This window comes from Leptopilina heterotoma, unplaced genomic scaffold, assembly GCF_015476425.1.
Source record: "Leptopilina heterotoma isolate Lh14 unplaced genomic scaffold, ASM1547642v1 Lhet_55, whole genome shotgun sequence".
Classification (NCBI taxonomy): Eukaryota; Metazoa; Arthropoda; class Insecta; order Hymenoptera; family Figitidae; genus Leptopilina; species Leptopilina heterotoma.
The window spans coordinates 348639-375209 of NW_025111119.1; the positions used below are offsets into that span (position 1 = coordinate 348639).

At 29.6% G+C, this 26571-nt stretch overlaps 6 protein-coding genes across 8 annotated transcripts; all 6 read right to left on the reverse strand.

Annotated features, from left to right (window-relative positions):
- Window positions 1-688: 688 nt before the first annotated feature.
- LOC122508668 lies at window positions 689-3479 on the reverse strand. Its single transcript, XM_043622149.1, has 2 exons — window positions 3286-3479; window positions 689-2937 (listed from the first exon to the last, which is right to left on the reverse strand). The coding sequence occupies exon 2, from the start codon at window positions 2883-2885 to the stop codon at window positions 801-803; it is 2085 nt and encodes a 694-aa protein (XP_043478084.1). The 5' UTR covers window positions 2886-2937; window positions 3286-3479; the 3' UTR covers window positions 689-800.
- Window positions 3480-3918: 439 nt separating this feature from the next.
- On the reverse strand, window positions 3919-6944 carry LOC122508671. The gene is made up of 2 exons (XM_043622152.1): window positions 6779-6944; window positions 3919-6107 (listed from the first exon to the last, which is right to left on the reverse strand). Exon 2 carries the CDS (start codon window positions 6067-6069, stop codon window positions 4165-4167), a length of 1905 nt encoding a protein of 634 aa, XP_043478087.1. The 5' UTR covers window positions 6070-6107; window positions 6779-6944; the 3' UTR covers window positions 3919-4164.
- Window positions 6945-7824: 880 nt separating this feature from the next.
- Window positions 7825-10240, reverse strand: LOC122508678. Its single transcript, XM_043622162.1, has 2 exons — window positions 9969-10240; window positions 7825-9477 (listed from the first exon to the last, which is right to left on the reverse strand). The coding sequence occupies exon 2, from the start codon at window positions 9435-9437 to the stop codon at window positions 7878-7880; it is 1560 nt and encodes a 519-aa protein (XP_043478097.1). The 5' UTR covers window positions 9438-9477; window positions 9969-10240; the 3' UTR covers window positions 7825-7877.
- Window positions 10241-10789: 549 nt separating this feature from the next.
- On the reverse strand, window positions 10790-13425 carry LOC122508674. The gene is made up of 2 exons (XM_043622156.1): window positions 13324-13425; window positions 10790-12762 (listed from the first exon to the last, which is right to left on the reverse strand). The coding sequence occupies exon 2, from the start codon at window positions 12742-12744 to the stop codon at window positions 11008-11010; it is 1737 nt and encodes a 578-aa protein (XP_043478091.1). The 5' UTR covers window positions 12745-12762; window positions 13324-13425; the 3' UTR covers window positions 10790-11007.
- Window positions 13426-14000: 575 nt separating this feature from the next.
- On the reverse strand, window positions 14001-17665 carry LOC122508667. Its single transcript, XM_043622148.1, has 2 exons — window positions 17589-17665; window positions 14001-16346 (listed from the first exon to the last, which is right to left on the reverse strand). Exon 2 carries the CDS (start codon window positions 16274-16276, stop codon window positions 14150-14152), a length of 2127 nt encoding a protein of 708 aa, XP_043478083.1. The 5' UTR covers window positions 16277-16346; window positions 17589-17665; the 3' UTR covers window positions 14001-14149.
- A 5253-nt stretch (window positions 17666-22918) lies between these two features.
- On the reverse strand, window positions 22919-26088 carry LOC122508666 (putative uncharacterized protein DDB_G0282133). Of its 3 annotated transcripts, none has more exons than XM_043622144.1 (2): window positions 25972-26088; window positions 22919-25669 (listed from the first exon to the last, which is right to left on the reverse strand). In XM_043622144.1, exon 2 carries the CDS (start codon window positions 25615-25617, stop codon window positions 23320-23322), a length of 2298 nt encoding a protein of 765 aa, XP_043478079.1. In that variant the 5' UTR covers window positions 25618-25669; window positions 25972-26088; the 3' UTR covers window positions 22919-23319. The 3 variants fall into 3 exon arrangements, with proteins under 3 accessions (XP_043478079.1, XP_043478081.1, XP_043478082.1); XM_043622146.1 differs by lacking the exon at window positions 25972-26088 and having other exon boundaries at window positions 22919-25102; window positions 25182-25322; XM_043622147.1 differs by lacking the exon at window positions 25972-26088 and having other exon boundaries at window positions 22919-25102; window positions 25177-25309.
- Between the last annotated feature and the right edge of the window lie 483 nt (window positions 26089-26571).

Here is a 26571-nt window from a genome sequence, read left to right on the forward strand (position 1 = left end):
AATTGTTTTTAAAAATAATAAATTTCTTCTTGGAAATTCAATATATTATTTTAAAATTTCAACAAAATTCTTCACAAGAGTTCAATTTTTTAAAAAAATTTGATTACAATTCTTTGTTAAAATTTAATAATTTTCATAAATAATGAAATTCTTCTCAGGAATTAAATTATTTTTTAAAATTTTAATAAAATTCATTACCTAAATGAATTTAATTATTTACAAAAAATTTGAATAAAATTCTTTGCAAAAATACAATTATTTTCATTAATAATAAAATTCTTTGCAAAAGTTCAATTATTTTTTTAAACTTTAAGAAAATTCCTCACAAGTTAAAATTTCTAGAAAGTAATTAAATTTTTGAGAAGTTAGGCAGTGAACAAGTTGAAGGCTGAAAAAGATAAAAGCATTGATTTTTCATATAAATTTATTACAATTCATAATGACAATCGCATTATTCAAACACTTGTTTAAAATTATAGTTGCAGTTTTTAAATACAAAAAAATTGATGAATAATTGAATTTTAAATTCAAAAATAAATGTAGGAATTTTTTTTTTTATAAAAAAAATAGAAATTTAAAACGTACCTATTCTTTTAAAAAGAAATAATATTAAATGTATTAATTTATAATAGGTAGGCATTTACATTTTTTATCGAAATATTTTCCAAATTACGAATAATTAAAAATGTAAAAGAGAATTAAAAACAAAAATTAGTATTTGAATTTCAAATTCAAAAAAAAAAAAAAAAATAGATTTTCTTTTAAAGACAAAAAATGAAAGAGTTTTATTTGTAACGAATTTAAAATTTGTTCTCTTCACACACTGAATCAGTGTCTTCAAAGTTGACAAATACGCGTAATAAATTCTTTATTACCTTTTCCTTTTTGTTTAATTCAAAACAAACCTGATTAAATTTTGTTTGTAGTTTCGTTATTTCTTTGAATGACAAATTTAATTGTTGTCGTAAACCTTCGTTTTCATTTTCAAGATACGAAACATGTCCGATTACATAGGACTGAGAAGAATTATCTATTTCATTGTTTTCGAAACTTTGCGAATTGAGGAGAATTTTTTTATCATTTTCCTTTTCTTTCCGCTCTTCAATATTCTTTTTCTCCATATTGTCCTCTTTCGTATTTTTTGGCCCTTTGCCACTTGGATCGAGAAATTCGTTGTCGACATACTTTAAATATTTTCCATTTTCTTCAGTTTCTGAGTTTTTAGCGTTTTTTTCTTCCTCCCCTTCTCCGGGTCCCGAAATAATGACAAATGAACGTACAGAAGACGATGGAGAAAGTGTCACACGATCTTCTGATTTTTCTTCCTTATTCGTTTCTTTATTTTCCGTTTGTTGGCAATTGGAACTTTTTGCCGATTTAATTTCGTTTGTGCTTGTATTTTCCTTTTCAATTACTTTAATCTTGTTTGAATCGGTGTAAGAAGTAGAAGCAGATTGATTTTCGTTTGTTTCCAATTTTGAATTTTCGTTATTGTCAGAATTGTCTTTTGATTCTGACGGATTAATTTTAGAAGCATCTTCTACACGATTTGCACTATTTTCACCACATTGATGAGTTTTCATGACAGTATTTTTAACTTCCGAAAGATTTTCAGTTGTCTTTGTACCAATTGTTTCCTCGCAGATTTCGCCTGTTAATGAATCAGAAGATTTTTCAAATATTTTGTTTTCCTTTGATTGCAAAATTATAAAGTAGTCTTCATTTTCAATTGAGGATAATTTACTGAATGGTGCTTTAATTTGTCCCTCGTAAATAAATTCAAACTTTGCTATTGAAAGAGAGAGAAATTGTAGTGTTTTGCAAAAAATCGAATTTGTGTCAAATCGCAAAATGACTGGGCAATTAAATTCACTCCACTGATTTCGTTTTTCGGAATTACACTCGTCGACGATTTTCAAGTAAAATAGAATATCTGGTTCTTGATAATTTTTATCTTGCATGTAATCGTCGTAAGATTTTGACAAATATTCAACAATTAATTCTCTTTCCTCTAACTGGCAATTTTTGCAAAGAGACTTCTTAGAATTGTTCCGATTTTCAGTCTGAGTGATGACAATTTTTAACTTTTTTATCTGCGGATTGAGATGCAAGAGAAATTCCCAATAATTTTTTTCTGTGATTGCGTGTTCATAAGAAAGGGCATCGATGTGAATTAACAATTCTTCTGGAATCGTGTCGTGTACTTTTTGTAAAACACTATAAATTTTCGAAGCTGCATCCATAAAGTTAACAAGATCCATTTTCAATAATCTCGATTTTAAACAAACTTCTTTCATGTCAGATACGCAATATGTGAGTGTAAGTCTATCTATAACTTGATTTACTATTTCTTCTGTAATACACGGAAAAATAGGAGACAAAAATTTCAAATCGATATTTAATTCTTCGGCGGTTTTAAGAACTTTTAAATACTGATTCATCACTTTACAATTCATAGTGTGAAGTTCATTTTGTGGATGCTCTTTACAAAAACTTGCCATTGGACAATCAGGACAATTTGTTAAATCTTTTTGTCTTGTTTTACGACAAACGAAACACACTCGCGAATGTGTCCACATTGCATTTTCTAATAGACTCATAGGTCTTCCTAATTTATTTGTTACTTCAATGCTGATTTTTTCTCTTTTTGTTCTCCAAGCGGATCCACCTAAACTTTTAAGCTCTTCATGAATGTGTGACACTTTTTTCTCTATTAACAATTCTTTAATTACTTTGCAAAAACTTTTATGAACTGCCAAATGTTCTAATCGATGATCCTTAGAGCAATACCAAATCATTTTGCATCTACATCTTATTAAGTTGTCTCTGGATTTACAAATATAACACTCATTCGGCAAAAATCTTTCCATCTTGAAAGAATTCATATTTCAAAATTTTCGTCTTTGCAGAGTGTATACAATCAAATTTGTCGAAAACCTGCAAATGAAAAATAATTTTCTTATCTAATTTTACAGAAAAATGATGGACTATCGAAAATTAATAAAGTTACAAAACAATATGTATTGGGAAAGGAAAGAAATCTTTTTTTATACTTTAAGTAATGCTTATGGAATTTTCAATAGAAAATGTAAAAAAATGCAGCGTCACAATTATGTTTTGGAAAATGAAAGAAATCTATTTCTCCACTGTAAGAAATGTTTATTGAATTTTCAGTATAAAATGTAGTTGAACGTCCGAATTTTATTACAAAGGTACTTTTGAATTTCCCATGAAATTTTCTTTCCTGTTCACAATATATTATTTATAAGTTTTCGATTTACAAACCTTGGAATTTTGAAAAAACCTCAGAAAAGTAAAAATATAATGGATAAAAATTTACTGCTAATATGCTTATAGTACAGGCTTATGCACGTTATAATTCTTACAATTTATTAACAATTGTTAATTAACAATTAAAAAATCTGACTTGACTTGACATTGCTTGACAGCAAACATTGTTCGACAGCAACCATAGTCATAGAAAATAATAACATAATGTAGAATCACAACTATAATTGTAATTTGGTTGTTGACCCTAAGGTCCAAGAACCCCTCGGAAAGTAAGAATTTCTTTAAGGGCATTCGGGAGCAAATAGTGTTTTCGTAAATTACTTCTCATTTGAAAGGAAGATAATATTTTGGATTTGTATTTTATGAAAATAATAAGAAAAGGTACCCTGACTTTCTTTCTTCTTCTTATTTACAATAATTTTGTAAGAAAATGATTTTAATAAAGATATAAAGTGGACCATTTTTTAAAGGGTAACTGGGGACACCCACAGAAAATTCTAAAAGTTGTCTTCGAAAAAGAAATAAACATTGAATTTTCATGCACATTTATTAGAAAATTCTTAACAATGATATCTATAAATAAATATTTTAATCTATCTATAAATATTTTAATAGAATTAAAATTACTGTTTAAATACATATAAAAAATAAAACATTGAATGGAATTTAGAATTTATACATAAGTATTCTTTTAAATCGAAATAATGTTCTATAATAATTACTTACATACAAATAATTAAATTTTTTTTCAACTATTTTTCAAATATTATAAATGTCTAAAACAATTAAAAAAGGAGTAACAATCGAATTTTAAAAGTAAAAAACTAGAAGATTCTTCATTAAAGAAATTGAAATAGAAAAATTGTTTTGGATTTAAATTTTGCTCTCTTCACACACTGAATCCGTGTCTTCTATTGTAGTGTCTCCAAAATTGACAATACCAGATAAAATTTTGTTTAAATCCAAAGAAACTTGCTCGAGTTTTGTTTGCAGTTTCGTTACCTCATTGAATGATAAATTTAACTGTTGTCGTAAGCCTTCGTTTTCGTTTTTAAGATACGAAATATGTTTGATTAGATACGACTGAGAAAAATTAACTTCACGTTTACCATTCTTGTTGAAATTTTTAAAATTGAGAATATTGTTTTCTTTACGCTCTTCTAAATTGTTTCTATCGATATTGTCATTTTTTCCTTCTTCGTTGTTTGGATCAAGAGTTTCATTATCCATAGATTTTAAACAATTTTGACAAATTTCAGTTTTTGATGATTTATTCTTCTTTCCTTTCTTATTCTCTTTTCCGGATTCTGCAACATCCTTTATATTTTCTTTTTCAATTACACTCTCGTTTGACTCGTCCAAAGAAACGTTAGACGATTGATGTTCGTTTGGTTCAACATCCGATTTATCCTTATTGCAATTGACTTCTGATTCTAATTCAATAATTTTCGTAAGATCTGCATTATTTTCACTACATTTAGAAACTTGGGTGTAACTTTTGTTTATTTCTAAAGGAATGACAATTGTGTTTGCCCCATTTTTCTCCTCGCAGATTTCGCCTGTTACTGCAACACAAGATTTAGAAAGAACTTTGCTTTCCTTCGATAGCAAAATTATAAAATAGTCTTTGTTTTCAAGTGACGATAATGTAGCGAATTGTGTCGTTAATTGTCCTGCGTAAATAAATCGAAACTTCGTTGTTGAAAGCGAGAGGAATTGTAGTATTTTACAAAAATTCGAATCTAATTCAAATCGTAAAACGACGGAAAAATTAAATTCACTCCACTTGTTTAATCTTTCGGAATTACATTCATCACTGATTTGAATATAAAAAAGAATATCTGGTTCTTGATAATTTCCATCCAGCATATAATCTTCGTAAGATTTTTTTAAACATGTAACAGCCAATTCTCTTTTCTTTGAATGACAATTTTCACAAAGAGACATCTTTAAATTTGACTGATTTTCTGACGAAGTGGTGACAATTTTCAACTTTTTTATCTGCGGATTGAGATGCAGGAGAAATTCCCAATAATTGTTTTTTGTAATTGCATCGATGTGAATTGTCAACTCCTCTGGAATCGTATCGTGTATTTTTTGTAAAGCGTTATTAATTTTCGAAGCTACGTTGATAAAATCAATGAGATTAATTTTAGATAAGTTCGACATCATTCTTTCTATCTCCGTATCAACTGTTCTGTATGCCATTGAAAGATAATCATTACCTGCGTACTGATTTTTCTCTCCAGTAAATGGAAAATCAGACGATAGAAATCCTAAATCAACATTTAATTCTTCGGCCTTTGTCAGTATATCTAAATATGTGCTCATTACTTTACAATATTCTTCATGACTTTCATCATTTTCGTGCTCTTTACAAAAACTCGCTATTGGACAATGTGGACAATCAATTAAATTCTCTTGTTTCGTTTCGTGACAATCGAAACAAATTCTTGGACAATCGAGCATAAATTTTTCCAGTGGACTTAAAATTCTTCCTAGTTTCTTTTTTATTTCTTTGCGGATATGGTCTCTTTTTTTCGTCCACTCGGGATCGAATAAAAAAATCAGCTCTTCGTGAATGTGAGCTATTCCTTTTTCTTTTAATAATTCTTTTACTACTTTGCAAAAATTTTCGTGTGTTGAGAAGTGTTGTTGTCGATGATCCTCAGAACAGTAGGAAATCGTGTTGCATTCGCATCTTATTAAATTTTCTCTCGATTTGCAAATGTAGCATTCATTTGGAAAGCATCTGGCACTCTTTGAATAAATAGGCATCTTTCGGGTTAAACGGTAGTCAACTGGTTTTTCAAAATCTGAAAATAATAAATAACAACAGTAAATTTAAGAAGGAAATTTTTTTGTAATTATTTTATAGCCAAAGGACCTTATTAGGTACCTAAGAAGAAAAACACTTCACAAAAATGACAAAAATTCCATTTCATATTTTTTTATTTTCCTGACTAATTTTCATAAAAAATATTTATGAATTTGTGAAAATATTTTAAATCTTGCCAACTATTAGAATTTTTTAAAATAATTGAATTTCCAAGAAAAAATTTATTATTTTGGAAAATAATTGAATTTTTGTGATAAATATTGTTATTTATGAAAATAATTTACTTTTGCAAAGAATTTTATGAAATTGCCTCAAAATAATTGAATTTTCGAAAATAATGTTATTTATCGACATAATTGAATTCTTTCCAACAATTATTTATGTAAATAATTTAATTCTTGGGAAGAAATTTAATTAAAATTGTCTTTAAAATAATTGATTTTTTTCAAACAATTTTATTAATATATTTGAAAATAATTGAATTTCTGTGAAAAATTATAAAATTTTTGTAAATAATTGAATTCTTCCAAAGAGTATTGAAAAAACATTTTTTTTAATAATTGATTTTTATAAAATACCTGATATTGATAGTAATTGAATATCGTTATAAAGAATTTGATATGCTTTTAAGAAAATAAAAATAGTTACCTCTCTTTTTTTCTAAATATATTTTCTCTCTTCTCAAGTTGACTTAAAAATCTCCTTAAATTAAACAATCAAATTTTTGTGTATATTTTACTAATACATTTTATCATTTGATAACAAAACAATTAGAATATTACAGGAATATTATTAAAAGATAAACTGCGTTAATTCTTTCAACATGAAATAATGAATGAACACAGAGTCACAAATATAATTGTCATCATTGTCATCGATCATAGAGATCATAGATAAAGTCATGCAGGGTCCCTGAACCCTTTTTTATATAGAATTATTAAACTTTTCGCAAGAGAATTGCAAATTTTTCGTCGATATTATTATTATTAATATTATTTTTTTTTTATTAAAATTTTTGTACTGTTCTCGAGAATATTATTCTTCTTCCGGAAAATTTCTCTGAATTTTCTGTTAGAGTTAAAACGAGTTAAATTACGAATTTCGAATGATATTTCATTAATCATAAAGATTTTTTTAAAGTTTCAAAAGGAATTTTTTCAATAACAATAATATATTTTTTACAATAAGAGTTTAAAAAAATGAAAAAGTGTTTTTTACCAATTCTGCACCAAAAAAACCCCTTAAACAATTTTAAGCATATAATTTATTAATAATTATTTTGTTAAAATAATAGTGGATGGTAACTGAAACACAGACAGTAAATTCGAAAAAGAAATAAACATAGGTAATGCATTTTCAAACATATTTATTAGAAGTATTTTAATGACATATACAAATATTTTTATATAGAATTACAAATACAGTTTAAATACAAAAAATAAAACAATAAATAGAATTTAGACAAGTATTCTTTTAAATCGAAATAATATTAATAGTATCTATCCTTGACAGATATTTACATTTTATTTCAACGTTTTTTCGAATTATAAATCCCAAGAAATGTTAAGGAGAAAAATTTGAATTTTAAATTCAAAAGAAGATAAATTAGAAGCATATTTTTTAAAGAATAAAATAAAAGAAAAATAATCATGGAGGAAATTTTTCCAACGTTTTCAATATTTTAAATTTTGTTCTTTTCGCACACTGAAGTCTCTTTAGAATCGAAAATCCCACGTTAAATTTTGTCTTAATCGAGTTTTGTTTGCAGTTTCGTTACCTCATTAATTGATAAATTTAACTGCTTTCGTAAGCCTTCGATTTCATTATTGAGAAACGAAATGTGTTCGATTAGAAACGATTGAGAAGAATTAACTTCAACGTTCTTTTTTGCAACAATTCCTTCTTCATTTGGATCAAAATTTTCCTTATCGATAGACTTTGAACAATTTTCAGTTTTTGATTTTTTATTCTTCTCGCCTTTCTCCTCTTCTCCAGCTTCGGAAATAGTTGCAAATGAACGTTTCGATGATCGTTTACTCTTTGTGCCAATTTTTTCCTCACAGATTTCGCCTCTTGCCGAACAAACAGATTTTTCAAGTTCTTTGCTTCCCTTTGATTGTAAAATTATAAAATAATCTTTATTTTCAATTGAAGATAATGTACTGAACGGGGTTTTCAATTGTCCCTCGTGAATAAATCGAAACTTTGCTCTAGAAGACGAGAGAAAATGTTGTGCTTCACAAAAATTGGAGTTTGAATCGAATTGTAGAATAATGGGACAATTTAATTCACTCCACTTATTTAATCTTTCAGAGATACTTTTAATGTTGATTTGAACATAAAACAGAAGGTTCGGTTCTTGATAATTTTCCTCCAGCATGTAATCTTCGTAAGATTTTTCCAAAGTTTCAAGAATGAAATTTCTTTTCTCCAAATGGCAATTTTTACAAATAGACTTCTTTAATCTAGATGCATCTCGAGATGTAGTCATGACGATTTTTAATTTTTTTATCCCTGGATTGAGATGCAAGAGAAATTCCCAAAAATTAACTACTCCTACTGATATATCATAGGTGAAATCATCGATGTGAATTGTCAATTCCTCTGGAAACGTGTCGTGTATTTTTTGTAAAGCGTTATTAATTTTTGAAGTCAAGTCAATAAAATTAGTGAGAAAAATTTTACATTCACTCGATATAAATACATATGGGTCCATATCGATTGTTTTGTATGTCACTGTGAGTTCATCTAGAGAATCACCTTTCTCTCCAGTAAATGGAAAACCAGACGATAGAAAATCTAAATCAATATTTAATTTCTCGGCCGTTGTCAATACATTTAAATATGTATTCATTACTTTACAATATTCTTCATGAGTTTCACTTTCTTCGTGTTCTTTGCAAAAACTCGCTATTGGACAATTTGGACAATTAATTAAATTCTCTTTTGTTTCGCAACACTCGTAACAAATTCGTGGAGTATAAAACATAAAATTCTCCAGTGGACTTAAAGTTCCTTCCAGTCCTTTCAGTTGTCTTATGATTTCCTTACGAATTTTGTCTCTTTTTTTAATCCATTCGAAACCATCTATAGTATTAAGTTCTTGATAAATGTGAGTGATTCCTTTTTTTTTCAACAATTCTTTTATTGCTGTGCAAAACTCTTCGTGAATTGATAGATGTTGTTGTCGATGATCCTCTGAACAGTAAGAAATCATGTTGCATTCGCATCTTATTAAATTTTCTCTCGATTTGCAAATGTAGCATTCATTTGGAAAGCATCTGGAACTCTTTGTATAAATAGGCATTTTTTTTGGGTTAAACGGTAGGCAACTGGTTTCTCGAAATCTGAAAATAAATAATAATAGGAAATTTAAGAGGAAAAATTGTTCTTTTAATTTATAACCAAAGTTCTTGTATTTTATATAAAAATTCAGAAAGTTTTTCAAAGTTCGTTAATTAATTTGAAACGCGCTCCCAAGCACTTGACTACTAAAAGTTCCTATTTAATTATATGTTAATTTGAAACTAGTTTTTATTGAATATTTTCTATGTAACGAAGAGTTAAACATCAATAATTTGTAGTGGTGATTGAATCTCTTTCTGTATTTTTTATCCGAAAATTATAAACATAACCTAAAATTTCTATTTGTAATTTTTTTTAAACTCTTTTCTACATCTAGTTTTAAAAGATATTAATTAAAATACATGATGCTGAATACAAAATTAATTGATTCAATATAATAGCGATTGAATATTTCAAAACAATAAAAAATGAATTGTGGTTAAAACCACGAAGTGTTAAAACTCTTTTTCTTTTAAGAAAATAAAAAAGTTACCTCTTTTTTTCCTTTAATATTTTCTTTTCTCAAGTTGACGTGAAAATCTCCTTAAATTGAACAATCAAATTAAGTTTTAGTCACATTTTAACAACAGAATCACATTTATTAACAACAATTAGAATTGACAGTAGACCTTTCAACATGCAATAAATTATTTGACATAGAAACACAAATATAGCTGCAATTTGGTTGTCACAAGTAAAGTCCGAAAATAAAGGGTCCATGGACCCCTTGTGATAGAGTTGAAAATTTTTCGATAATTTAAATTTTGGCAATTTTGGTATTCGAAAATATTCTTCCAGAATATTGGAGAATATTCTGTATCTTTGAATTTATGAGTATCATTGAAATTAATTTTGATGTTACGTAGAGGAAAATTTCGAAATATTGAAATTAGATGAAGGAAACTTTCCTTTGGATGACAATAAACATTGCTTCTTTAATTATTTATCAAAAATAATGACACTTTTAGTACAATATTAAATTAGAAGTAATGACAATTTACAACAAAATTGTGTTAGAAATATAATAATAATTACATTGTTTTAACATTTTTAAAAATTATAAAATCAGTTAAGAAATATAAATATAAGTAGAAAATAATAATTATTGACACAGACAAATGTGTGAATTTTGTTTTAAATAGATAATAATAAAATAGTTTTTTTGTGGTTTTAAGACTTATTCTTAAGCACTGAATCAATGTCAGCGTTATTGACAATATCGCGTAACACTTTTTTCATTAATTTGTTCTCTTCGATTACAGTCGAAAAAACTTGTTCAAATTTTATTTGTTGTTTTGTCACTTCCTCGATAGATGCATTTAATCGTTTTCGTAACTCATCGATTTCATTATTAAGATATGAAATGTGATCGATCAGAAATGATTGGGAAAAATTAGTTTGAGAATTTTTGAAATTTCCCAAATTGACACGAAGGTCTTTATCATTTTTTTGTTCTTCTCCTTCCTCTATGCGCTTTTCTATTAATTCCGTATTATTTTTTTCGTTATTCTTCTGCTCGTCGTCTTCTGTCTCTAAAGATTCATCTTTGTCGATTGATTTTGAACAACTATTTTCTTCGCGTTTGGAATTCTCAATCGCAGTATTTTTTCAACTTCCTCTTCTTTTTTTTCTTTCTCCACTTCTCCGGGTTCTGAAATAATTACAAAAGAACAAACTGATGTCGATGGAGATATTGTTCTACGATCTTCGGATTTTTGTTCAGCATTTGATGTATGAACTTCAGGTACTGTTAAATTACTGGAATTCTTATTTTCCACTTCTTCGTTAGTGGGATTTTTTTCGATTTCAATACCGTTTGTTTGTATATTTCCGTTTGACTCAGTGGAAGAAGTGGCGGGCTTGTCCTTTGGTTCTGACTGAGTAACTTTAGAAGCATCTGCAATATTCCCACATTTTAGAATTTCGGAATTAATATTTTCAACTAAAACAGTTTCAGTCGTGTTTGTCCCGCTTTTTTCCTCGCAGATTTCGTCTGTTACTGTAACACATGATTTTTCAAGTACTTTGTTCTCCTTTGATTGCAAAATTATAAAGTAATCTTGGTTTTCAATTGAGGATAATGTACTGAATGGTGTCTTCAATTGTCCTTCGTGAATAAATCGAAACTTCGTTGTCGAAGAGAAGACAAAATGTTGTGTTTCACAAAAAATCGAATCTGATTCAAATCGCAAAACAACTGGAAAACTAAACTCACTCCACTTATTTAATTTTTCAGAATTACATTCATTGACGATTTTCACGTAAAACAGAATATCTGGTTTCTGATAATTTTCATCCAACATGAAAACGTCGTAAGATTTTGCCAAAATTTCCAGGTTCAAATCCTTTCCCTCTGAATGACAATTTTGACAAAGAGACGTCTCTAAATTGGACCTATTTTGAGTTGTAATTATAACAATTTTTAACTTTTTTATATGTGGATTTAGATGCAAAAGAAATTCCCAATAATTTTCTTTTGTGATTGCGTGGTCATAGGTAAGGGCTTCGATGTGGATTGTCACTTCTTCTGGAATCGTGTCGTGTGTTTTTTGTAAAACGTTATTAATTTTCGAAGCAACGTCAATAAAATCAATTCGATCGATTTTAGATAATTTCGATTTTTTATAAAATTTTTCCACTTCAAACTCGGTTTCTTGCACTGCAAACGTTATTGTCAGATAATCTTGGTACTGATCTTTCTCTTCGGAACAAAATGGATAGCCAAAGGACAGAAAATCTAAATCAATGTTTAATTTCTCGGCCGTTGTCAATATATTTAAATATGTATTCATTACTTTACAATATTCTTTATGAGTTTCATTTTTTTCGTGTTTTTTGCAAAAGCTCGCTATTGGACAATGCGGGCAATTAATTAAATCCTCTTGTTTTGTTTCGTGACAAGCGAAACAAATTCGTGGATTATAAAACATAAAATTCTCCAGTGGACTCAAACTTCTTCCCAGTTTCTTTATGATTTCCTCATGGAGTTCTTCTCTTTTTGTAGTCCATTCGGGATCATATATGTGAATAAGCTCTTCAAAAATGTGAGTGATTCCTTTTATTTTTAACAATTCTTTTACTACTTTGCAAAAATCTTTGTGTATCGATAGGTGTTGTTGGCGATGATCCTCTGAACAGTAAGAAATCGTGTTGCATTCGCATCTTCTTAAATTTTCTCTCGATTTGCAAATGTAGCATTCGTTTGGAAAGCATCTGGCACTCTTTATATAAATACGACTCATTTTTTGTGTTAAACGGTCCGAGCACATCAAACTGTTTTTCGAACTCTGTAAATAAGAATAGTATTAAATTAAAAAAGTAGAATTTTTTTTTTGTATTTTATTGTCAAAGTTTTTTATTATATTATATAAGAATGTATATAAATTCAAAAATTAGAAACTAAAAATTCAGAAGTTGTTTTATCAAAACCATTTTTTATTTTTTGTAAATTCTTTCTAACAAGTTTTAAAAAATTAAAATAAATCATGAATAATTAATTCAATAATTAATATTGAATATTTAGAAACGAATGTACAAAGTGCTATAATAAAAATAAAAAGTAAAATTAATAGAATGAAACGGTTTTTTTTTTAAGAGAATAGGAAAAATATCTTTATTTCTTATTATTTTCTTTTTTTCAAGTTGACCTAAAATTCTTCTTATAAAAGAAACATTTATTTACTTTTACCATTCTTATTGAATTAGAATTTAAAATAAAAAATTTTTGCATATTGAGAGTTGAAATTTTTCTCTTTTTAGCACAAGTTTAATTGTTCTGTGCGCAATTATTTTTTCTTTCAAAATATATTAAACAATCAAATTAAATTTTATGTGAGTATTTTACTTACTGTTTATTATTTATTAACAACAAATAATTAGAATTTTATTAATAAAGTAACGAAATTAACTGACATTGACAGTAGATCTTTCGACAATCAACATGGAATAAATTACTTAACACAGAAACACAAATATAGCTGCTATTTTGTTGTCACAAGTAAAGTCTGAAAATAAAGGGTCCATGGACCCCTTATGAAAGAGTTGAAAATGGTTGAAAATTTTTTGATAATTTAAATTTTGGTATTAGAAAATATTCTTTTTTCAGAATGATAAAAAAAGAAATCTGGAACAATATAATTCACATTATAAATTAATTATTAAACCAATTAATTATTAATATTTAAATAAGTGAAAATAAAAAAACTTAAAAATTATTTGACAATTTTAATGTTATAAAAATACATAGTATTCGTTTATTAACTCAATTCTTAATTTGTTGCTGAAAATATTTAAATTCGCTTTCACTATAGAAACCATTAAACAAATAATTGTAAAGATTCGAAATATTGAAATTAGATGAAGGGAACTTTTCTTTGGATGACAATAAACATTTTTTTTTTCTATAAACATTGCTTCTTTAATTATTTATCAAAAATAATGACAGTTTAGTACAATATTAAAATAGAAGTAATGTAAATTTACAACAACATTGTATTCGAAATATAATGACAATTACATTGTTTCAATATTTTTTAAAATTATAAAATCAGTTAAGAAATATTAATATAAGTAGAAACTAATAATTGAATTTTTAAATTCGAGGATAAACGAATGTGTGAATATCGTTTTAAATGTTTTAAACAGATAATATAAAACAGTTTTCTTTTAGTGATTTTAAGACTTAATCTTAAGTACTGAATCAATATCAGCAGTAGTATTGATAATATCACATAACGTTTTTCTCATTAATTTATTCTCTTCGATTAGAGTCGAAAAAACTTGTTCGTATTTTATTTGTTGTTTTGTCACTTCCTCGATAGATGCATTTAATCGTTTCCGTAACTCATCGACTTCATTATTAAGATATGAAATGTGATCGATTAAAAACGATTGGAAAATATTAGTTTGAGAATTTTCGACATTTCCCAAATTGACACGAAGATCTTTCTCATTTTTTTGTTCTTCTTCCTCCCTGCGTTCTGTGTTATTTTTTTCGTCATTCTTCTGTTCATCGTCTTCTGTCTCTAATGATCCGTTGTCGATTGAGTTTGAACAATTATTTTCTTCGAGTTTGGAATTCTCAATCGCAGAATTTTTTTCGACTACCTCTTCTTTTTTTTCTCTCTCCTCTTCTCCGGGTTCTGAAATAAATACAAAAGAAGAAGATGGCGATGGAGAAAGTGTTTTATCCTCGGATTTTTGTTCCTTTTGTTCATCATTCGACGTATGAACTGCAGGCTCTGCTGGAATATTCGAATTTTTATTTTCCGTTAGTTCCGTTGTTTCGTTGTTAGAATTTTTCTCAACTTCGGTTTCGGTGTTTGTATTTTCGTTCTGAATTAAAATCCTGTTCGCCTCGGGAAGAGAAACGGTGGGCGATTGATTTTCGCTTGTTTCCAATTTTGATTTTTCATTATTGTCAGAATTTTCCTTTGATTCTGACGGAGTAATTTTAGAAGCATCCGCAATAGCATCTGTACTATTATTTTCATCATATTGAAGATTTTCAATACAAATTTTCTTAACTTCCAAAGAAGTTTCAATCGTGTTTGTAGCAATTGTTTCCTCGCAGATTTCATCTGTAACTGTACCCCAAGATTTTTGAAGTACCTTGTTTTGCATTAACTGCAAAATTATAAAATAATCTTCATTGTCAATGGAGGACAATGTACCGAATTGTGTTTTTAAATGTCCAGCGTAAATAAATCGAAACTTTGTTGTTGAAAGCGAGAGAAATTGTAGTGTTTTACAAAATGTCGATTCTGATGCAAATCGCAACACAATGGGAAAATTAAATTCACTCCACTTATTTAATCTTTCGGAATTACATTCATTGATGATTTTCACGTAAAGCAGAATGTTCGGTTTTTGATAATTTTCATCCAGCATGTAATCGTCGTAAGATTTAGCCACGATTTTAACATTCAGTTCTTTTCCCTTTGAACGACAATTTTCGCAAAGTGAATAATTTACTAAATTGTTTAATATCTCATTGACAACAATGACAATTTTTAATTTTCTTATCATTGGATTAAGATGCAAGAGGAATTCCCAATAATTTTCTCTTCTAATTACATGATTATGAGATAGGGTATCGATATGAATGACAATTTCCTCTGGAATATTGACGTAAATTTTTTGCAAAGTATTCTGAAGTTTCGAAGCTAAATTCATAAAGTGAGTGAGGCTAGTTTTTAATAATCTGGACTTTGCACAGTTTTGTCGCATATCAGTTACTATGAATGTCCGTGTAAGTACGTCTATAGATTGATTTTCTTTTTCTTCTGTAATACAAGGAAAAGTAGAAGGTAGAAACTTCAAGTCAATGTTTAATTCCTCTGCTGCGTCTAGAACGTCTAAGTATTCTATTATTACTTTACAGTTTATATTGTGAATGTCATGGTGAGGATGATTTTTACAAAAACTTACCACTGGACAATTAGGACAATCTATTAGATTTTCTTGTTCTGTTTTGTAACAAAAGAAACAGATTCGAGGACGATGAAACATAAAATATTCCAAAGGAGTCATTCTGCGTCCTAATCTATTTTTTATTTCCTCAAAGATTTCAATTTGTTTTGTTCCCCAATCGGACCCACGTAAATTTGTAAGTTCTTCATAAATGTGCGACAATTTCCTTTTTAGCAATAATTTTTTAATCATTTTGCAAAAGCTATTATGAATCGGCAAATGTTCTAATTGATGATTCTCAGAGCAATAGGAGATCATCTTGCAGTCACATCTTATTAAGTTGTCTCTCGATTTACAAACGTAGCACTCATTTGGCAGAAATCTCTCCATTTTCGTAAAATTCGTTTTTTTTTTCAATTTTCGTCCATGCAAAATGTCGGCAATCGAAATTTACGAATACCTGCAAATAAAAAATTGTTTCTTATCAAATTTAGTTTAGCACATTAATTTAGTTTCGTGAATATAGTTTTTCAATTATACAATTAAAAATTTTTCAAACAATTGAAATTAGTCAAAATATTTTTAAAATAAATTCGAATAATTTTGAAAAATAAAAAAAAATAATCAAATTTTTGAAGAATTTTAATTATATAAATATGAAATCATGTTTTTGAATAAGAATGAAATTTGAATAAGACGAAAAAAGTACATTTTCAAAAATTTTTATTTACTTTCTTCGAAAGAAATTGAATTCTAAGCATTAGTTTTTTAAAAATAATTTAATCTCTTAAAAGAATTTCTGTGTAATTTAAAAAACGAAGTGTAATTTTTTTAAAGAATTTTAATTATAAAAATTTTGAATATGATTGTTTTTTCCAAAAAGTTAAAAATAATTCTAAAAAATTTTAATTTAGTTTTGAAGGTATTTCAATTTTTGAAAATATGCAATATTGAAAATAATAGAATAATTTAATTTTAAAAAAATTAGAATACAAAATTCTATAAATTACTTTTTCAAAAAATATTTTAAATATATAATTTTTAGAAGTTTCATTAAGTTTCGTTATTTTAAATTTACACTTGAATATTTTTCATTCAAATTTTTGAGAATTCAATAAATATTTAAATTATTTTCAAAATTTGCAATTCAAATTCTTCAAAAGTTGATTTTCAAAAATTTTAATAAAATACTACTTGAAAAAAATCAATTGTTTTCAATAAAATATTACGAAATTTCAATTATTCAAAAATTTCTTAATTGTATATTTCGAAAATTTAATTAAAAAAATGAAAAATAATTTTTGCAATATTTGTCTATAATTATTTTTCACTTTAAAAAATATCGGAATTAAGTTGCATTTTTATACTAAAAAATGTGGTATTTTGTTGCAATATTTGTAAGAAAGGTCGAAAAAAGTCCAAATTTTTTAAAGTAAGTCTTATTTTTTTGAAAATAAATCTCATTTTTTGAAAGTATAATCGAAAAGTCATAATATCAAAAAATAATTTTGTATAAACTCAGAAACTAAAATGAAAATAAACTTTTGTCAAGGTCACTGGAATAATATTCGTTATTGAAAAGTTGAAAATTAATCAGTTGAAAAAATCTGTACAATTTATGAATTTTTAAAATAAAACAACCATGGAATTTTCAAGGAATGTGAAAATATAAAGTAGAAAAGTTTACTTATATTTTACTTACAGGTTTAAACTTTTAATTAACATTTAACAACGACAGAAAAATTCGACATTAAAGTTTTTTGCAAACATAGAATATATAGTTAGATAATTGAGAATCATAACTCCTTATTTTAATATGGTCTATAGTCATAAAGAGTTAGGTAACAATTATTAGGGTCCTAGGACCCTTCAAAAAATTAAAAAAATAAAATAATTAATTTAAAATTTCTTTAATATGATGCAGATAATTTTAACAAAATTTTAATAAAATTCTAAAAAAGGAAAAAAATTGATTTTTCATATTTTATTAGAACTTTAATGACAGTCATAATATTTAATTATTTTTATAAAAATACAATTTCAGTTCAAACATAAAAAAGTAATACAAAAACAAAAATATTAAGAAGTGTAATTGAATATTTCTAAATTTACATTTTTTTATTGAAATTTTTGATAACTCAATTATTTTCAAAATTTCCAATTAAAATTCTTCAAAAAAGAGATTTTTAAAAATTGTCACAAAATATTTGAAAAAAATTAATTATTTTCAATTAAATTTAACAAAATTTCGATTACTCAAAAAGATTTTTATTATATTAAAAAAATATTTTATTTTTATTATATTTAAATAATAAAATTAAAAATTAATAAAAAATTAAATAAAATTAAAATTAAATATTTGAAAAATTTAACTACCTTGAAACAAAATTTTTTTTTCTGACATTTACCTGACTTTACTGACATGTGATCATCATTAGATTCTTCGAAGTATTCAAATTGGAAGGAAATTTATTTCTTTGAATGAAAATGTTGTCGGTATATTAAATAAACGTAAACACCAGCAAATACACAGTAAAGAGATTTATTAAAGAAAAGTAATTATCGTCAAGGGACTTCTATACTTTACAAGGCGTAGCCATGAACTGGCGATTGTTGTCACACGGAAGTAACTAGTGTCCTCTATATTAAGAGTTTGATTCGCGTAGTGCTTTAAATTAAAATATTCCGACACTTCCCCTCGAAATAAACTCTACTTATTTAATCGAAATTCCCCACAAAATTCACTTTTAACAGTCCCATCGATTCTAAACACTGTTGATGGCGTGGCTTTGGTAAGAATTTTGTAAGAACATCGGCTAACATGTCTCTTGAACTAACATGCTTCAATGTCACTTGACCCGACCCGACGACTTCGCGGATGAAATGATGTCTAATGTCGATATGCTTGGATCGTGAGTGATGAACGGGATTAGCTGCCAATTTTTGAGCACTCATATTATCCACGTGTAATTCGATAGATTTAGCATCAGATACTCCAAGCTCCAAAAGAAATCGTCGAAGGTAAATAATTTCTTTAGCCGCTTCTCCCATGGCCATGTACTCAGCCTCGGTACTAGATTGTGCAACGGTCGGCTGCTTTCTGGAATCCCACACGATGGCACCTTCGCTCAGGAGAAACACGTAGCCCGTGTATGACTTCCTATCAATAATGGAACCTCCCCAATCGGCATCCACATACCCGTTGATTTTTCTGCCACCATGCCTGTAAAAAATACCAAGATCAATTGTACCTTTCAGGTATCTTAATACCCGCTTCGCTGCGTTCCAGTGTTCCTTCCCAAAACAATCGTTAAACTGGCTGAGAACGCAAGCCGTGTGAGACAAATCCGGGCGTGTTGAAACTGACAGGTAGAGCAGACATCCAACCAGCTCTCGATAAGGCGGAATTTTCCCTTCCGACTCTTCCCAAACTTTGTCCTTTGTTAACTGTGTACCCGGATCGAGAGGTGTTGAAACCGGATTGCACTCCGTCATTCCAAAGCGTTGAAGAAGACTGGTGATGTACGTCCTGTGATTGATGAGTATTCCATGATCACTCGTATTGAAATCCATCCCGAGACAGCGTTTTACGTCACCGATGTTTCTCATTTCGAAAGCTTTTGATAGACTGCTTGCAAGTTTCGTAATTTTCTCGTCATCCTGACACATGATCAACAAATCGTCCACGTAAATAACTATAATTATTAATTCTTCGTCTTCAAATTTTAAATACACACATGGGTCCGAGTTAGTTGGTCTAGCTCCCAATTTTCGGAGTTCTTTGTCTAGATGTTTGTGCCAGACTCGGGCTGCTTGTTTAAGACCGTACAAGGCCTTTTTCATTCGACAGACGACGTTTTTCGACTTCAATGTATTTAACATTTCTCCGGCCTTGATCATCCATTCGCTTTCTCCTTTTATTTCGTTGACGATGAAGGTGAGAACATTTTCTAGCCACTTTGGTACCTCCATGAAAACCTCTTCCTCTAATTCTCCGTTGAGATACGCGGTTGTGACGTCGAACTGTCTTATTTTCATCCCCTTCTGAGCTGCGATGGCGATTGTGGTACGTATCGAACTGAGTCTTGCAACCGGTGCAAAAGTTTCGTGATAATCCTTTCCATGACGTTGCAGGAATCCTTGAGCGATGATCCTGGCTTTCTTTTTCTTGATTTTTCCACTGTCGTCGATTTTATCCCTCAGGATGAAACGACTACCGATGGTCTTAACTCCTGTGGGTCTTTCTGTCAATTCCCACGTGCTTTTGATTATGATTGACTTCGCCTCTTCCGCCATTGCCATCATCCAATCACGTGATTCGGGACCACTCAGAGCATCTTCAACAGGAGTTTCTGCCAGTGATGCAAAATCAGCTGTTGGTTCGTTTGCAAGTGGTGCCGCTGCCGCTCTGGTTTTTCTTGGCCTTCCTCGAAGTCCTGTTCGCACGATTCGTGGCCGTCCTCTTCTCGTCGCTGGTCGCGGATTTTCAGGCTGAAAACCATAGAAATCCTCTTCAACTTCAGAGTATTCCTGCTCGTACTCGTCCTGATTATCTTCTTCCCCTGACTCGATGATATCCAGCACTAAATTTCTGCGAAGATCTACTTCAATTGAATCCGGTGATGACTGCTCTCGAGGAATCTCGTCAACTGGAAAAACGTCTCCAGAATTTGGATCTGCCGTGCCAGCGAGTCTGTCGGTGAATCTGACGTCTCTGGAAATTATTACTTTCTTCTCAGAGTTCACCCATACTCTGTATGCCTTTGACTCCGCACTGTGTCCAAGAAAAATCCCTTCTCGACAACGTGGTTCCAGTTTTCCGATGCTAGGTGTTCTATCCATAATGTAGACTCGACATCCGAAGTTCTTGAAATCTGACACATCAGGTACTTTCCCGTGCCAAATTTCGAACGGCGTTTTTCCTCCTAATTTTCTAGACGGTGACCTGTTTCTTATGAAATTCGCTGTGTTGACAGCCTCTGCCCAAAATGCATCAGGAAGTCCTGATTCAATCAACAAGCATCTTGCTGTCTCCATGAGGGTTCGATTTCGACGTTCCGAGACACCATTTTGCTGTGGATTGTATGGAGCAGTAAGTCGTCTCAGGATTCCGTGTTTTAGGAGTATCTCGTTCAGGGTGTGATTGTCATACTCTCTGCCATTATCGGATTGTAACGCTTTGATTCTCTTCCCCTTTTGCGTTTCCATCAGTGCTCGAAATTTGTCAAATTCTTCGGAAACTTCGCTTTTTCGACATAAGAATCTGACCTCGCACCATCCAGACGAATCGTCGATGAAAGTGAGGAAATATCCCTTTTTCCCATGAGAAAGAACACGCATGGGACCACAAATGTCCGAGTGAATTAAATCCCCTACACTTGTCATTCTGTTTGACTCCTTGGGAAAAGGGATCCGACACATTTTTCCTAGGGCACACGTGCTGCACTCGAATTCTTCGTTTACGTTGTTGACTTTAATACCTTGAATATTTCCTTTCTTGATAGCATCCCGTAGATATTGGACATTTAGATGACCCATCCGTCTGTGCCAGTCTTCCAAGGAGTTCTTCTTCGCGACTTGAGGTGCACTAAGAGATGATACTACACGACACTCTTGATCGACTGTATTTTGAAGATAATACAGCCCACCTTCTCTTTTTCCCGTTATTAGAACATTCCCGTATTCGTCAATCACTTTCGCACTATAACTGTCAAACACTACTTTATTTCCTTTATCGGTAATTTTCCCTATCGATATTAGATTTGACCGAAGATCCGGTACATATAATGTGTCACTTAATTTCAAGGATTTTCTGTTTCCTTCCGCGATTAGTTCCGTTTTCACAACACCTTTGCCGACTATATCCGTATGAGCACTGCTGGCAAGATTTAGCTTTCGTTTTTCACTGTCACGATTAATTTCCACAAAATGCTCCAGCTCACTACACATATGCGACGTGCAGCCGCTGTCTAAGCACCACTTCTTTCCCCCTGCACTGTCACTTGTTATAAACGAATTATTTATCGATGATTCCGGTTTTATAAGAAAACTTATATCCTCGGTGACACTTGCAGATTGGTTTGACGAATTTTTCCCGCTTAGACAGTTTCGCGCTCGGTGTCCTATTTTTCCGCACTTGTAACATTTCATCTTCGAATCCGATCTTATCACACTGTCCTTTTTATTTTCCTTTTGTTGATTACTAAATCCACTTTTATTTTTGTTCTCGAGTTTCGTAACAACCATCGCGTTTTGTGAGGATCTTTGATTCGTCTCTTTTCTCGCTTCTGATTCTTCGATGACTTTGATTCGAAGTGTTTCTAGTGATGGCAGCTCGTCCCGTGAAGATATGGCGCATCGGAAATTTTCGTAGTCCTCCGGTAGACTTCGCAAAAACATGATGGCTAACAGATCTTTGTTAATCGATATATCCAGTTCTGCCAACTTGTCAACGATTTCGAGAAAGGACTGTGAATGCTGCCTAACGTCTTCGCCATTTTTCATTTTCATGGACATTAGCTGGTTGAGAAATGCCGCTTTTCTCGCAGGTCCCTTAGACTGGTAGGTGTTTTCTAATTTGACCCATATCTCTCGAGTTGTAACGCAATCTTTAATGAGCCTGATCTCCGATGGGCTAATCGCGAGCACAATATCCGATTGTGCTTTTAGATCTGCGTCCGTCCACTGATTTGCAGCTTCTACTGTCGCTGGGTTTGGGTTTTGCGCAGGAACTTCTGGTTTCACGACTGTTCCGCTTGCGTACCCCCACGCATCATTTTTAATTAGGAGAGCACGCATCTGGAGCTTCCAGGTATCATAGTTGTCCTTTGTAAGGACCTCGAACCTTACACCAGTCGAACTCATTTTTCCCGTCTCTCCGGAGAGCACGCTAACCTCAAAAAAATGATCGTCACTACGTTTACCGTTCTATAGCTTTACGAAAACTAATCGCGTGCGCGTAGAATTTTAGGCGTAGGTACCTGGGCCCATAACCTGTTGTCGGTATATTAAATAAACGTAAACACCAGCAAATACACAGTAAAGAGATTTATTAAAGAAAAGTAATTATCGTCAAGGGACTTCTATACTTTACAAGGCGTAGCCATGAACTGGCGATTGTTGTCACACGGAAGTAACTAGTGTCCTCTATATTAAGAGTTTGATTCGCGTAGTGCTTTAAATTAAAATATTCCGACAGAAAATGAACAACTTTTTTTTTTATAAACACTGCTTCTCAACATATTTATTAATAGAAACAATAACAATTTATGACACTATTTAAAAAATAATTACAATCACATTGCTTTATTTTAACATTTTTTTCTAAATATTAAGTTGAACTTAATTTCGAAACGAACGATTGTTTGAATACTGTTTTAAATTTTTTTTAAATAGAAATAATCGAAATAATATAAAACTATTTTTTTGTGATTTTAAGACTTCTTCAGCTGTAAATCAATGTCAGCAATATTGACAATATCGCGTAACACTTTTTTCATTAATTTATTCTCTTCGATTACAGTCGAAAAGATTTGTTCAAATTTTATTTGTTGTTTTGCCACTTCCTCGATGGATGCATTTAATCGTTTTCGTAACTCTTCGTTCTCATGATTGAGATACGAAATATGATCGATTAGAAACGATTGGGAAAAATTAGTTTGAGAATAGCTGAAATTTTCCAAATTGACACGAAATTCAATATTATTTTTCTGTTCTTCTTTTTCTACTCTGAGTTTTTCAATTAGTTCCGTATTATTTTTTTCTTCATTCTTCTCCTCGTCGTCTTCTATCTCTAATGATTCGTTGTCGATTGATTTTGAATTTGAACAATTATTTTCTTCGTGTTTGGAATTCTCAATCGCAGTATTTTTTTCGACTTCCTCTTCTTTTTTTTCCTTCTCCTCTTCTTCGGGTTTTGAAATAATTACTAAAGGACAAATTAACGATGACGATGGGGAAAATATTTTATCCTCGAATTTTTGTTCCTTTTGTTCATCATTCGACGTATGAACTGCAGGCTCTGCTGGAATATTCGAATTTTTATTTTCCGTCAGTTCCGTTTTTTTGTTGTTAGAATTTTTCTCAACTTCGGTTTCGGTGTTTGTATTTTCGTTCTGAATTAAAATCCTGTTCGCCTCGGGAAGATAAACCGTAACTGCTAGATTTTCCTTTGTTTCCAATTTCAATTTTTCGTTATTGTCAGAATTGTCTTTTGACTCTGACGAATGAATTTTAGAAGCATTCGCAATATTTTCAGCAGAGTTTAAATTTTCTGAATTATCTTTAACATTTGCCTCGGGAAGGGAAACGATCGCCGATTGATTTCCCTTTGTTTCCACTTTTGATTTTTCGTTACTGTCAGAATTGTCGTTTAATTCTGACGAAGTAATTTTCAAAACATCTGCAATATTTTCAGCGGAGTTTAAATTCTCTGAATTAATATCTTCAACAATTGAACTAGTTTCAATTGTGCTTGTACCAATTTTTTCCCCACAGTTTTCGCCTGTTACTAAATCAAAAGATTTTCCTTTGTTTTCCTTTGATTGAAAAATTATAAAATAGTCTTTGTTTTCAATTGAGGATAATGTACTGAACGGTGCTTTTATTTGTCCATCGTAAATAAATCGAAACTTTGTTGAAAGCGCGAGAAATTGTGGTGTTTTGGAAAAATTCGAATCTGATTCAAATCGCAAAACAACTGGAAAATTAAATTCACTCCACTTTTTTACTTTTTCGGAATTACATTCCTCGACTTGGACGTAAAACAAAATGTTCGGTTTTTGATAATTTTCATCCAGCATGAAATCATCGTAAGATTTTGCTAAAAATTTAACAGACAATTCTTTTTCCTTTGAACTACAACTTTCGCAAAGTGAACAATTTTCTAATTTGTTGTTTAATATTCTATTCAAAACAATCACTATTTTTAATTTCCTTACCATGGGATTAAGATGCATGAAAAATTCCCAATAATTTACTCTTGTGATTGCATGTGTCGAGAAGAAGGCATCGACATGAATGACAATTTCCTCTGGAATTCGGCCGTAAATTTTTTGCAAAGCATTCTGAACCTTCGAAGCTACATCCATAAACTGAATAAGACCATTTTTTAATAATCTCGACTTTAAACAATCAAGTTTCATGTCCTTTACTATAAATGTCCTTGTCAGTTTGCCCATAACTCCAATTTCTCGTTCCTCTTTTAAACACGGAAAACTAGAAGACAGAAATTCCAGGTCAACATTTAATTCCTCTGCCACATTTAAAATTTTTAAATATTGATTCATTACTTTACAATTTATACTGTGGAGTTCATCGTGAGGATGATTTTCACAAAAACTTGCCACTGGACAATTGGGACAATTTGTTAGTTCTTCTTTTTCGGTTTTACAACAAACGAAACACACACGCTGACGATGAAACATTACATATTCCAATGGACTTAATCTTCTTCCTAATTTACTTTTTATTTCTGCGTAGATTTCACACCGCTTTGTATTCCATTCAGGTCCAGGTAAATTTGTAAGCTCCTCATAAATGTGTGACAATTTCTTTGCTATTAACAATGATTTAATTAGTTTGCAAAAACTTTTATGAATCGGCAAATGATTCAATCGATGTGCTTCGGAACAATAGGAGATTAAGTTGCAGTCACATCTTATTAGGTTATCTCTCGATTTACAAACATAACATTCATTTGGCAGAAATCTCTCCATTTTTGCACAATTCATTTTTTGGTATTTTCGTCCATGTAAAATGTAAACAATCAAAATTTACGAAAACCTGAAAATAATTTTTTTTATCAAATTTTAAAGAAATGTATTTTATTTTTTTAATGCGCTTTTTTCTATCAAATTCTAATTAAATTTAATTAATTAATACCGAATTAATTAAATTTAATTATTTTTAATTATTAAGTTATTAAAAATTCATAAAGTTACTTCAAAATATCTGGAAAAATTGCAGTTCATTTCGTATATTTACAACTAAATTTATGAGTTTTCAATATATAGAAGAATTTTTAAGAAACTTGAGAAATGTGATAACAAAATATAAGTAGAAAAATAAAATAATATTTTACTTACATGGTTCAAGTTTCAATTGTCATTAAACAATAATTAACAATAATAATTGAAAAAATCTGACACATCTGACATTTAGCGTTTTACAAACATAAAATAATTACATAATTTGCATAATACAGAATCGCAACTATAATTTTAAAATTATGGCCGCAGTATCATGAGTAATGTAACGATATTTAGGGTCCTAGGACCCTTCAAAAGAATTTTAATTTCTTTATTAGGAAGAATTTTAACAAAAATTGTAATAAATTAGGTATAAAAAAAAGTTTAATTATAATAATGTTAAAGTTTTCTCGAATTCTTGCGAACGATTTTATTAGAATTTTTTTAAATAATTTAATTTTCTAGAAGAAATTTATTACTTTTAAAAATAATTGAATTCTTGTGACGAATATTATTATATTTATAAAAAAAATTAAATTTTGCAAAGAATTTTATTAAAATGCCTCAAAATAATTGAATTTTCAGAAATAATTTTGTTTTTCTTCGACATAATTCCTGAGAAGAATTTTATTATTTATGAAAATAATTGAAGTCTTGAGAACGATTTCGTTAGAATTTTTTTAAATAATTGAATTTCCAAGAAGAAACATTTTTTAA